Raw genomic sequence first — 14223 nt, 5'->3', positions numbered from 1 at the left:
CTGTCACTGGTCACCGCAGAGAAAAGATCAGTGCCTGCCCCTCCTTCCCCACTCACAAGGAAACTGTAGACTGCAATGAGGGCTCCCCTCAGTGTCTTCCAGGCTGAACAGACCAGGTGACCTCAGCCACTGCTCACACAACTTCCCCTCAAGGCCCTTCACCCAAACCAGCCCCCAGCACTCGAGGTGAGGCTGCCCCAGCTCAGAGCAGAGCAGGACAATCCCCTCCCTTGCCTGGCTGGCAATGCTGGCAATGCTGGGCCTGGTGCCACCCAGGACAGGGCTGGCCCTCCTGGCTGCCAGGGCACTGCTGACCCATGTTCAACTTGCCATCAACCACGACTCCCAGGTCCCTTTCCATGGTCTCCCACGTGGTTTAATTTTGCACTGCTCTCTGTTCAAGAGAACACAATACAATCCTGTACCACAATACAGGATTTTCCTTACTGTAAAAAATTAATTCTCTGCTAAGATTCCACAGTAGGATAAAGCACCTGCAAAAGTAGTAAATTTTTTTTTTCTCATAAGGTCTCTCAGTTTCTTTTAAGGCCTGACACTTGGAGATTTAGAAGAGATATTTTATGGTATGGATTGGAAATAGAAAGGAAAATATAAGAAAATACTACCAATTTTCCCATGCTGACTTTGTTTTAAAGTCATTGTTCTAATTCACATTGAAGCAAAGACAGCACCCAAGATCACATAAAGAATGTTGGGACTGAAACTATAGCACTTATTCAGAATTAAAACAAAGGTGGATGAAGATTTACTAATGGATGTCTTCCATTCCAGGTATGCAGAAAAAATATTTATAGGACCTTGTAAAATGAAAACTTAAACTCTGCTCAAGAAGTGCTTCACTGAAAATTATAAAGATTCTAATGCATTTAATTAAGACACAGAAATATTTAAAAATAAATAGTCTGGAATATGTAAAGAGATGTTTTAAAAATTGTTTTTAATGTTACAACACTAATAATTATTGTGTGTTAATCTACAGACAATCCCTCCTTACAAACAGACAAGGCTTAGAAAAGAAATCACTGGTAATTGTGTTTGGGTTTTTTTTGTTTTTTTTTTTGTTTGTTTGTTTGGGGGTTTTGTGGGTTTTTTTTTCTTTTTTTTTTGGTGTGGGTTTTTTTTGTGTGTGTATTTTTTTGTTTTTTGGTTTTTTTTTTTTTTTTTTGGTATGTTTGCATTAAACCAGTGTGAGTGAGTGTTCTGAAAAGCACCACAAACTCCGCTGATGAGGCCAAAGAAATGTATTGAAATCAGGCTGTGTGGAGAACAGATTTTACACTTTCATCCTGGTGAAGCTTTAAGGTACCTTCCCTAGGGTGAGGAAGGCACCTTCCTGATGGGCCCTTCATCTCCCTGTGTGTGGGGAATTCTCTGAGGAGGCTGGGGAGATGGGAGGTGTTATGGGTCCCTTAAAGCAAGGAAAGAAATCCTTCTTCAGGTTTTCTTCTGCTGGAGCGATGTACAGCAGTTTTGCTTTCATGACTGGGGGTCACCTCCAGAAGTTGTCTCAGCCACTCCAATTGTTTTCTTTCCACATCTCAGAAGCTAACAGCTATAATAATCCCTAAGTGTAATACACAAGCCTTATGGTGCAGGTTTTTCAGATGGGAAACCTGCATGAGACTGAGCTTGCAAGGTCTGGCTTTCCTGCAGGGTGGAAATATCTGTAAAGATGATGGTGTTGCAAAGAAGGAACAGAGACACACTTTAAGAAATGAGAGAATGCAAATTGATTTTGATGGATTAGAGTTTTTTTTTTCTGGCACAGTACTCATCTGAACAAAAGCAGAAGACAGCAGGTAGAGAAGCACAATTTTTGTGCTGTTTTCCTCCAGGGAAAGGTAAGCACAGTAAATATTCAGTGCCCAGTCTCAAAAGTCTATGGAAGTAAGGCAGAAGAGCTACCACATGACCTTTGCTGAACTGAAGCAATGAATCACAGCACAGGTTCTCTCTTGGCCCATAGAAGATACCAGCTACCACAAGTGTGAACCTGTGAACAATTTGTTTTAATTTCTTATTAACGTAGTTGTTAAAGCTTTTATACTTAATCAAGCTTCCTCCTCACTAAGATCTGCTAAACCTTTCAAAGAGACAGCACTTGACAGCCCTTGAACAGCTGGAAAAATTACTTTAGACAGGTGACAGTATGCATGTTTAAACTGTTGAGGAAGATATTACAATCTTGAAAAATTTTGTTTGGACATAGCTCTAGCAGAAACAATTTGGTATCTTTCTAGTGTGGCCTATAGCTAATTGTCACTGTTAGCAGAAAATATTTTTTTTTCACATACTATAACATCTATCTCTTCTGATTGTTCACATATACTTATGGAAAATTGCTTTCTGTAAGGACTGTGGCCAATTGTGGGACTTTGACAAGCATAGGTGCTCCTTCTAGCATATCCTAATTTTAAAATGCTTGACTTCTGTTATTATGTTATGAACTAGTAGAATACTATTTGCTATTTGTAAATATAGCATCTATTACACCTATAGTTCAGAAATTTTTGAAAGTACAGCTAAGTATATACATGTGTGTGAGTATCAGCAGAGATTAAAGCATGAAATATCCCTGAATTGTTTTAAACAGAGGACTAAAGCCATAGGCTCATTACCTAGCTTTGACAGACTACCAGACTGGAATAGATATTTTTTACTGGATTGGTTGCCCAAACCCAAAGCTCTCCCAGCTTCATGGACTAAACAGTTCATCAGGTGAGTACATTAATATCTCCCTGGCTATTAAGTGAAGACCAGATTTTATATACAGACACTGAATGCATATATAAAATGCTAATAGTTTTCACATGGGATAGAATTAAAACTTGCACAAACCAAAAATGAAGATTTAACCAGGTGTTTTGCTTATACCTACACCACTCAGCAAATTTTTTCTTTAGTCTTGACAACAGTGCATGATCCTTTCTTCCTGCAATGGTATTACTAAAACTGTAATATTACAACCATTTAAAGAAACATCTTTAAGTCTTTTGAATTACAGAATTATTTTAATTTGTAACCAGACTTCAGCAAATTAAATCATTTCAGGGTGATTTCTAAAGATGGAAAGCCTTGTACAGACCCATTGTGTAGACAGGAATTTTTATAATTAGTGTAATAAAATATCCATCTCCCAAAGGGAAATGTTTAACGCACATTTCTTAACCTGAAGCATGAGGAATGTATCTTGTGCTAAACAAAATTATTATTTGAGAATATATTAAATACTCAAAATGCTTTAAATACTCTTTTATCCTTAATCCTTCTAGTTTAGTATTCCTAGAAACCTAGACATAGCTTACCCAAGTCCAGTCACTGCAGCTGACCAATATATTCCAGATATTTTTGTTTGAAATCTATAGCCAGCTGTTAAGATTTTCCAATAACTTTGCATTAGAAATAGCTACAGTCATTATTTACTTCTGGAAACATTGATGTGTTTTTTAAGAGCAAAAAATGCACACTTTGCAGTTTTTTAATGGCATGTCAGAGTGATTAATGATTCCTGTTGATGGGCTAAAGCAAAACCATAGAATCATAGCAAGGTTTGTGTTGGAAAGAACCTAAAAGTTCTTCTAGTTCCACCCCACCCCATCCCCCCTCTGTCCCCCACTAGGCAGGGACAGCTTCCATTAGATCAGGCTGCTCAAAGCTACATCCAGCCTGGCCTCGAACACATTCAGGAATGGGGCATCCACCATCTCCTCCGAGAAACCTGCTTCAGTGCCTCACTACCCTCACACCAAACCATTTTTTCCTAATATCTAAACCAAAGCTACCCTCTTTCAGTTAAAATCCATTACTCTTTGCCGCATCGCTAGATGTTCTTGTCAGAAGTCCCTCTTCAGCTTTCTTGAGGGCACACTTGGTAAACTGCAAGGCTGCTCTATGCTCTCCCTGGAGCCCTCTCTACTGCAGCTGACCAGCCTGTCTTCACAGGAGAGGTGCTCCAGCCCTCTGACCCCTGAAATGTGTGCAATGAGGACTTTAAGCAGACATAAAATGAGGTCACACATAAATTCTTACCTCTTGCCATTCTGTAGGGTACCAGGAGGGTGGGCAGTCAAAGCGATTACAGGCTTGCACGAGGGATGGCTTGGGTTTGGAGCACAATTCATCTGCCAAAATCACAGTCTCATTGGTCTCTCTTGATAGTAGATGGGAACAGAAGACATCTCGTGTCTGCAAACCAACCCCACAGGTAAGACTGCAAGTGCTCCAATTCCCAATCTCCCATCTGTGAAGGGGTCAGCAGAGAAAATCTTAAGCACAGAAAAAATTGACCTTAATTTTTCTCTTATTATAATGACAGATGAAGATACAGTAAATGAACAGGAGTTTTCCTTCTCTGATCAATGTCACTCTGGTAGCTGGAGAATGCGGCTAAGATGAATGTTTGCAGTTCTGCATTTTCATCTCTTTGTCAGAAGTTCTTGGACTACAAGTCTCTGGGATTCCTGCAATACCACAGGAAATGTTTTGTGGCCGACAGTAGGATTTTTTTTTGTCTATAGGAGCATGGACAATGTATTTCAAAATAGAGTAGATTTAATTAACTGGTTTTCTCCCCCTATCTTAAACAAAAAAAAGGAAGATATTAACAGAAGTTTAATTAAAAGAATGTAAACTGAAATGCTGAGCACAAATTTCTTTGGTATTCCTGACTGACTTTTCTAGGCTATTGAGATAAGAGGTACTAAAGCTTTGAGAGATGCAGTGGGAAAGCAGGGGATCATCTTTAACCCCTGGATGAACACCTGCCACTGAAGTAAGTCGTTGAACTAGCTATGTAAATCCTGCATCAACAGGATTGTTGATAACTGTATTTAGCATTCATCACCTTAAAACAAGATTTCTCCTATTTGAACTGTATGACCTCTAATTCTGTCTGCTAAACACAGAAAATTCCTTAAAATAGTAGGCCTTTCACTCATGTCTTAGCTCGAAAGCACTTCAGAGATATGTAGAAATGTATACACAAAAAAATCAGTCCTATATTCAGAAGGAAAATACAAGAAAATAGCCTCCCCAGCAAATTCACGCAAAACTCAATGCTGACCTGGATATAATACCATATCAAAAATGAAATCATGAAAGCCAGATAGTGCCATGTTTTCTAAATCTGAAGAGTAGCTTCATTTCCAGCATGACATTATTGAAACTGATTGCTGAGAGAATAAATTAAAAATTCAGGAAAAGGAATGCTCAGAAAGCCCATCTTTGAAGAAAGCAAATCCAGGCAGAAGCTTAAACAGCGTGATTATGAAGGAAGATACCCTCAGGCTCCAAACAGGATGGAGGCAGATAATGAAGAAAAGTTATGAACGACAGCAGAATGAAGCTGATTTTGTGGAAGAAGCAGAAAAAAACCCACTCTGATGTTCTGAGATCTGCAGCCAATGGCAATAGCTCGGTGCATATAAAACATACTATGTTAGCAAACACAGTACTCAAATAACCATTTAAGATTGTGCTACCCTACAATCACTGAACAATTCTAAGCTAATTTTATTTTATAATTTTATTTTTGAGCATGTTTCCTCCCTTTCAAGTAACACCCTTAACATATTTAAGCAGCTAGCAGGTAAAAAATTTTTTTCCTCCCTAGATGATATCCTGATGGACCAAAGGCACATTGCTCCCCTACTGTGCTCCATCTGCTGGTGACAATCTCTGATTTTATAAAAGTAGGCATCCTGGGCCTGACTGTAAGCACTAATCATGCTCTAGTTTGCTTTTAGACAATATTCTTGCTGTTAGTAGATTTTAGTAGCAATGACAACAATCTGTTTAACCCTTTCTAATAATAAATGCATTTTGCGTACTGAGTCAGAAGTTCCCGTGGTCACTTTCCAGGCCATAATACACTGAAGGACACTAATCTGTACATATGTACTGGGAGCTGTTTATAAGTGGAAAAGGAGTGACATACGGCAGCCAGTTAAGCTAAGCTGGAATATGTTCTCCATATGAATGAACTGGGGGAAGAGGTCTTCCCAGATTTTCCCATGAAATTGTCAGAATTAATGGAAATATCATCTACCCTTCAGTTTTGGCACAATCTAAAATAAGACATTTGAGTAGGTGGTGAAAAGAAGGCATTTTCTTTCTTTAGAATCTATTTTGATACATGGTTAGTTGCCAGAATTTTTTTTTTCAAGTGCTGGCAGTAGCTGTTGCTTCCAGCAATATTTTGTTTGTTATTGGTGTAAGTGCAAAATGTTTCTGTTGGCAATTCCCATCTCAGTGGCTAAGAAGCCACATAAACCCTTTGGACATCTTGGCTTGGTCAAAAGAGGGTGTCTGTTTCTTCTTCCAGAAAGAAATGCTGTGTTTCCATAAAGAGAAAGGATTTGTTTTTCCAGCATTTGAAATTTCTGAATGTTGCAGGTTGCATCTGTTACCCTTCCCACAACTAACATTGTTTTTTTCACAATTCTTTCCAGCTGCATTAAAGAGGAGTTTCTTTTGAGGAGCTCACGAACTGTGAAGTCAGATACTTCTTACTCTTGTACTTTCATGGTCCCAAGTGATTTTTATGGGCTTTACAGATGGCAAGTAAATAATGTAGAGTAAAACAGACATGTAAAGTGGAGTACGGATGTGCAAATAACTGAAGTCATAGATGACATACATGAATTACTTACTCACAGCTCCCCTGAATAAAAGAAAGGGAAAAACTTTGAAGCTCCATGGCCAAAAAAGGCTCAATACTTTGTAGTTACTACTACAGGATGATTATTATACTATTAATGTAAATCTAAAAGTGCTAGAGATTCCCTCACAAAGCAGTTTAACTATGCCATTTGTAATAGGGAAATGATCTTGACATAGTTAACAAAAATCTTTCCTGTGGACTTTGAATTAAACTTGGGCATTTGTTATCAGCTTAAGGCTCTTTGAAAAATTCCAACACATGGCATGAACATGTAAACCTGTAAAGGTCTAAACATCTAATTTTTAATTAGAAAGAAACTTTCCTTCTTTTTTTCAATAGGAATAAAAGGTATCAATATCATATTATACCCCAGCAGCTCAGGTGAAGAACTGGAGGATCAAGAGAGCAGGAACTTGTTCCTGGCTCTTTGCTGAATGACACCAGAACTGCTGAAACATGGGTTACCCTGTGAGTATGGGTATATTCCCTCTAAGTCCAAAGGGAATTGTAAAGTGCTGGGCTGGATCATACCATTCTCCCACCTGTGTCTCAACTTCAAAATTCACAAAATACTTTTGCGTGGTATTTTTCCCTACCTGTGCTTTGTCCATGCTTCCTGCTTAGGTAGTAACCTTACAGCAGAGATGTTATCTTATTCTGTTTTTCTCTACTAGCTGGCACAATGGGAGTCTCAGCTTGACAGGAGCCTCAAGGCATTATTGCCTCATGAACAACAACAGGGACAATAGTGCACTGTTACCTCAGTTTTGAAATGTCCCTCTCACTGACACAAGAACTGGAGATCACACAATACTTCTGCTAGCTAGAGAGATCTTAAAGTGGCACTGGATAGTAAGCAGCTACTCATGGCAAGACAAGATGCTAGAATTAGTTTTTGCCCCAGCAGGGCTGCAAGCCTTCGGAACAAAACACTCTCTCAACCCCCATAATCAGTCTGGAAAAAATAAACGATGTAGGTAGAACTTGTAGTCTTGAGCCAAAGCTCTATGTAGGTGACAACTTTGGATTAGTTCCCACATGCACAACATATACGGTAAACCCCAAATCATTCTAAGGTGTTAGGTGTTATAAGAAAATTATCTAGGGATGTGGTTTAATGCTGACATGCTGGTAGCTGGTGCTGACGTGCTAATGCTGGTAGAGTCTCTTCTACCAGTGCCAAGACAATTGAACATTGCACAGGAAAAGTAAAGGTTTTCTAGACAAAGACCTCCCAAAGTAGTTAAAAAAATGAAATTATTGCCATTTTTACGTGGTTAAACCATATGAAAATTATACAAAAGAGCTCTTCTTATTTCTAAAATAAACCTTCATCAGTGTGGAGAAAGGAAGCATCTGACTTATCATCTGACACCTGCCTGCATAAAGACATTCCTCAGTGCACAAGGGCTGTGAGGCAGCTGTGTATATGTGCATACAACAGGCTAAGTAAATCACATATTATATCAATACTGGCTTTCTCCTGTCCTCTGACAACCTGTGCCTTCTCCATTTGGCCATGGAGACAGAGAAGTCTGCTCATAGCCAAATATCTCCTCCCTTCCTTTCCCCTAATGAACCTGGAACAGTGTTTGTGGTGAAGATTCCTGCTTCAGGTGAGAAAGACTTTCTTGAGGCTCATTTAAGAGATATATCTTTGATTGAGTAAATATGCTCAGTATCACATCTTAAATACTGTGTCAGAATGTGATCTTAGTCTCTGCACAGCAGGAAAATATACCATCCATACCATTTGTGTGGCATAGTTTCTTGCAGCGAAGCTACAGGTCTGAGATGAGAACTCCCAATTTATAATCAAAGAAGTCTCAAAGAAGGTGGCACAAAACCAAGACTTTAACTACAAGTTATCTTTCATCCAGATGTTAAATCACTCACAGTAAAATCCAAATGCTCATTTGAAATGAAGTATGAGAGCAAAGATCTCAACCCTAGTGTTCAAACACAGAACTGATTTCTCTAGGAAGGGATTTCCCTACTGCTGTGTTTCAATTTGTAGTAGACCAAGCATTACAAATACACATACAATATACACATACTTCAGAAGAAAAGTGAGATTTAACTAAGCTCTGAAAAAAATCAATTCTTATTAAAATATAAAAAAATGAAAATACAATGAAAGTACTTTTAAATCATCACCAGCAAAACAAGATAAAACAATTCATCCTTAGAGTTGCTCAGTCCCAGGCTCACAAAATCCATTGTACAATATCCATTGCACAGTGTCTCCACTGTGACAAGGAAACTGAACAGGCAGGAAAGGTTTCAGGGTAAGGTTGTGCTCAAGGGAGAATGAGGTGTTTCTTCAAAAAGTGTCTTCCTTGAAGTGAAGGAAGTCCATTAAAGATATGCAGACAACACACATAAGCAGATCAAAGGCTCAGTGAAAGTGCTCTGACAGAAGTGGCCTGCACTCTGTAAACTTACTGATATCAATTAACATTGCAGCTCATTACAGCTGATTGTGGCGGAGAGCCAGTATTTATACAACAGAGCCAAACAGAGGAACATAGAGAAGTAACTCAAAAGTCAGAGGGTAAAAGGAATATTCAGCAACTCTATAGCTGACAATTCTGATTGCTAGAGGAACCTTATGACATACTTCAAACAATATTTATAAGGTTCTGCACTTTAAAAAAGTCTTACTGTCCCTTGAGTCAGAGGTACAGAACATCAACTATCCAGGCAGGACAGAAAAGAGAGTTTGGGTTCCAATGTCAACATTTTGAACAGTGGGAGGTTGTGCAGTGGGTCTTCCAGGGGACTTTTGCAGATACAGATTGCACGAACCACACAGGAACATGAAAAGACAGCTTCAGGTAAGTGAACTGATTTGGCAGGGAACTTGCTTGAGGAATTAGCAGACATACTGTGTACTGAAAAGTGCCTCACACAAGACTTTTATTCTGGTTAGTAACTTCAGCATTGAGATAATAAATTGATAGCAATTGCAGGCTTCAATATAGCTACACAGACCAGGTTAGGTTTGAAAAGATAAATGAATACCAGTTCAGATTTGGCTTATGCTTAAAGCAGCAACTTGTAACAAGGATGTTGTTTCATTTATTATGTGAGATACAATGAAAATAGATCCTTGGTAAGTCTTTCAAGAATGAAGCAGTTAACAGGTAAGGAAAAAAAGTAAATCAGTGTAAAGGTGGAAAGCTGGTTAAGAAATAATATTGGGAGTTTTGAGGAATAGAACACAAATTGCACAAGTAGAACTCGTAACAGAAGATGGCAGAAGCTGAATGAGTCTGTGGAGGAAACACACTGGGAACTACACCAGGGTGAGTTTGAGCTTTATGTACATTGCCCTAAACCTACATTCAAGCAATGCAGAAACACAAGAACCACTAACTTATAAAATAAATTTTGCAGGTCAGTCTACACGATTCTTTCACAAAGAAACAAAGGAAAAAATATCCTGGTTTCTGCTCAGGAAGAATTAATTCCTTCACTGTAGTTGGTTGGATTCAGTATGAGAATAATGTTGATAACACACTGATATTTTATTTGCTGCTAAGTACTGTGTACACTAAGTTAAGGACTTTTTTAAAGTCTTGTAATCTGCCAATGATGAGGATCAATAAAAAAAACTGTGAAGGAGCATAGCCAGGACAGGTGACCCAAAGTGGCCAAATGGATATTGGACACTGCAGGATGTCATGCCTGATATATAAACTGGAGAAGTTACCTGGAAGGGGGGCTGTTTGGGGTGTAGAGATTGGGCTGAGCATTTGTCAGAAGGTGAGCAATAGTATTGTGCCCCTCTTGTTCTTCCTTTTCTTCCTCTCTTGTTATCATTCTCGTTATCATTCTCATTTTCATGATCTACTGTAATTATTATATATTATTTATGTTTCCTTTATTAAAATCTTACTCTCCCAACCTACAAGTTTTAGTTTTGATTCTCTTTCCCATTCCCCTGAGGTGTGAGGGGGTGAGTGCAAAACTTTGTGGTGCTGAGCTGCCATCTGGGCTTAAATCACAACAGACAGTTTAACACCTTGCTGCCCATGACAGAGCTGCTTTATGCTGAAAGCTCCCTAGCTCTTTCCACACTGGTGCTTTCCATGCAGGATAATGTCACAAGTCAACCTTTAGGCATACCTTTACAATATAAGGAAAATATTAAAAACCCCAGCTATTCCTGAGGTTACAGCAAGCTTACACACACCAGAAGGCAAACAAAGAAGAAGCTCCGCAGGTGAGAAAGATGTGCAGTTAACTGATGATTTTTAATCTGAAATTCCTTCAGAAACAAAACATTAAAAAAATTACATATGGATGTAGGCAGCACAGAAATAATATACAAAAAGCCTGACTTCCCAAATTGTAAGATCAATATTCATGAACCATGTGATTTTGTTCTACAGACTAAGGGGACTCTCCCTAAATCAAAAGAAGCCTTTCCTGAAATGATAAGGACAGGAAAGAAGTAAAGATGTCACTGGATTGAATGGACAAAGCAAGTATTTTCATGAATAAGAGAGTGTTCAGATAACAGTGACTGGGTTTCAGTAATTCTCTAGGAAATCCAAGTTTTATGAGCAGTATTGCCACAAAAACAGAAGATAACATGAGCTTCTTGCTGACCTGGCTGGCAGCATTACAGGGATAATATTTTCAACAGGATGAACTATTCCTGAACTATTTAACCAAGGAAGAAGATACAAACAGACTGTCTCTCAAACTGAGGCATACACAGTGTTCCTCTAGTTTTCTTTTAGTAGGAGAAAGAACTTAAGAATGTATCTATATAACTATATGGTATTGTAATTGAACTCAGAAAACTCACAATGTCTGCTTACATTTCATGTTCTGTTTTGAGCTCCCTTCAATGTCCTTCTGGCAATATAGTGCAAAAAAGGCAGTACAAGAATTTTGTTCCAAGGGTGTATCCAAAACCAGTATTTTATGCTGATTTTTATATTTTTATTTTATATTTATATTTTTATATTTACAACGAAAAATCTGGAAAAGATCAAAATATGGGTCCATGGGAATCTCATGCAGGGTCAGGGCAACCCCTGGTGTCAACACAGGCTGGTGAATGAACAGATGGAGAGCAGCCCTGCTGAGAAGGATTTGGGGGTGCTGGGGGCACCCCCAAGGAGGCTGGAAATGACCCAGCCATGGGCACTCCCAGCCCAGAAAGCCAAACACATCCTGGGCTGCATCCAAAGCAGCATGGGCAGCAAGGCCAGGGAGGGGATTCTGCCCCTCTGCTCTGCTGAGAGCCCACCTGCAGGGCTGCATCCAGCACAGGACGGACATGGACCTATTGGAGTATGTCCAGAGAAGGCCATGAAGATGATTGGAGGGATGCAAAAATTCTGCTGTGAGGAAAGGCTGAGAGGGTTGGGATTATTCAGAGAGGATAAGAGAGGGCTTTGGAGTGACCTAATTATGGCCTTCCAAGTACATGAAGGGAGCCTAGAAGAAAGATGGAGACAGACTGCTTACAAGAGCATATACTGACAGGACAAGGGTGAATGGCTTCAAACTGAGAGTAGATTTAGATTACATATTAGGAATGAAGTCTTCACTGTGAGAGTGGTGAGATACTGGCACAGCTTTCCTGGAGAAACTGTGGAAGCACAATCCCTGCAGGTGTTCAAGACCAGGTTGGATGGGACTCTGAGGAACTTGGTCTAGTGGAGATGTCCCTGCTCATGGCAGGGGTGTTAGAAATACATGATCTTTAAGATCCTTTCCAAACCATTCTATGATTCTATTCCTTTTTTACTTTATAGTTAGAGATCCTGAAACTGTGACCAATAATATATTTTGTAGTTCACTCACTGTTCCCTATTAAAAGATTTTTTTTTTTCACATTGACATTTAGAGACCAAAACATTCAGGTGCTCCTCACTTAGAGTGGGGAGGCTCTCAACTCATGTTATACACACAGACCATCAAAACCAACCATGTTAAAGTAGTCAGATTCATGGAAGTATTAAGTGATTCTGACTCAATGGAAGGAAAAAATCTATTCAAAGTGATGGTATCATAAAAGTTATGATGTACATAGGCAAATTTAAAGGCATTAAAACATGTCATATCTCCTCCTAATTGCTGTGTTTACATAGATTTTTGTGCTGAATCTACATACTACAGAATGACAACTTAATGCACTTCTCCAAATTTTCCTGAGTGAGAAACTGGCTTCTTAGATCTTGCAGAAGATAGTGACTTAGGACAATACAGTTTGCTTCCTCATAGGAAGGGAAATGTACTTGTCTTATGAACCTGAAAATCTGTTCAGACCTGAACAATGTAAGCATTACAATTAAACAAACAAACAAACAGACCTCCATAAAATACAGTTACAAAACTGTGGATCCATCCTAATTGCAAATCTGTAATTAGATGCATAGAACTCTGTATGAGTGCTCCAAGTGTCTCCTAAAGCTGGAATGAACTACTAACAGCTGGTTAGAATATACAATACATCAGCGCAGTCACAATTCTAATGGGTAATTGCACATTGAAGATGGGCACAAATAGGTCTTTATATGCTTCTGGAGAGTAACAGACCTCTTGGCAGATAGAGAATTCATAATTTCATCAGTCTGATTCCTTTAATAGGTACTTAATTCACCCCAAACTCAATGGAAGTGAGGACAGTTTCTCAATTTATTTAATGAGTGACTCTTTCTGACGAGTAACAATGTTACAGAACTATGCAATACATTTTCAAGAAATAGGGTCATATTTTAATTTTTTTTTTGCTTATCTTTTCATCCATAAAGGTTTATTGGTTTGAAAGTCTTGGGTAATCCTCAGACTCTTACAAATTTCTTCAGCAATACTGTAAGTGGAAGATATAATGGTGCTGTTCAGTTCACCCCCTTTTAAAGGAAGTGAAGATTGTAAAATCGACAATTTATCAGATCTTGTAGCTTGTTTCATACGTTAATGCTGAAGTAAAAAAGTTAATTCTGCTCATTATGCTACAAAATGTTTGAGTTCATATTTGGCACAAAAGAAAAGACATGGGTTTTTTTTGCTGCTGTTGGGAAAGCTTCTGGGGAATGAAATCCTGCTGCTGAAGCAGTAAATTAATACTCAAGAAGACTGAGAAAAAATTTAGAGAAAAAAAATGAGGAGCGGAAGCTAACATATGAAACACTGGAATAAAATCGTATTTGTTCAAAATACTGAAAGATATCAAGTGTCAGTGGATTCTAAATTCTAGCATAAGTGAAGAGAAAGGTTAGAAGAAATGGACTGTATTAAGGTGATGAAACCTAGAAAATTGACTGTGCAGGAAGAAAAAGAAGAGTAAGTCTGCTCTGTAGAGAAACTCAAAAAGTCCCTAGCATGAGTTAAATCTAATACTCATCACAAATGAAGCTATAACAAAACTGTGTTAGGGCATGATAAAATTGTTTTGACACAATGGTGTACTAACTTGGAGAAATTAGTGAACTGGAGATCTGTGTAGAGGAAAATAATCTATCTAAGTATACAGTGTTCTGATAAAGAAGTGTGATTTGTCATTCAAAGTAAGAAGG

General features: G+C 38.6%; 1 protein-coding gene across 5 annotated transcripts in view; it reads right to left on the bottom strand.

The window, feature by feature from the left end:
* The window catches only part of ADAMTSL1 (ADAMTS like 1), a 174854-nt gene that overhangs the window by 49936 nt on the left and 110695 nt on the right, over positions 1-14223 (bottom strand). For all 5 annotated transcript variants that reach the window (XM_064402840.1, XM_064402841.1, XM_064402843.1 and 2 more), the window contains one exon: positions 4051-4261. In XM_064402840.1, the coding sequence (XP_064258910.1) occupies positions 4051-4261 (211 nt within the window). The remainder of the gene's footprint in view (positions 1-4050; positions 4262-14223) is intronic.

The sequence above is a fragment of the Passer domesticus genome, chromosome Z (genome assembly GCF_036417665.1).
Source record: "Passer domesticus isolate bPasDom1 chromosome Z, bPasDom1.hap1, whole genome shotgun sequence".
Taxonomy (NCBI): Eukaryota; Metazoa; Chordata; class Aves; order Passeriformes; family Passeridae; genus Passer; species Passer domesticus.
The sequence above is the reverse complement of the archived record's forward strand: the minus strand, read 5'-3'. Positions and strand labels throughout refer to the sequence as shown.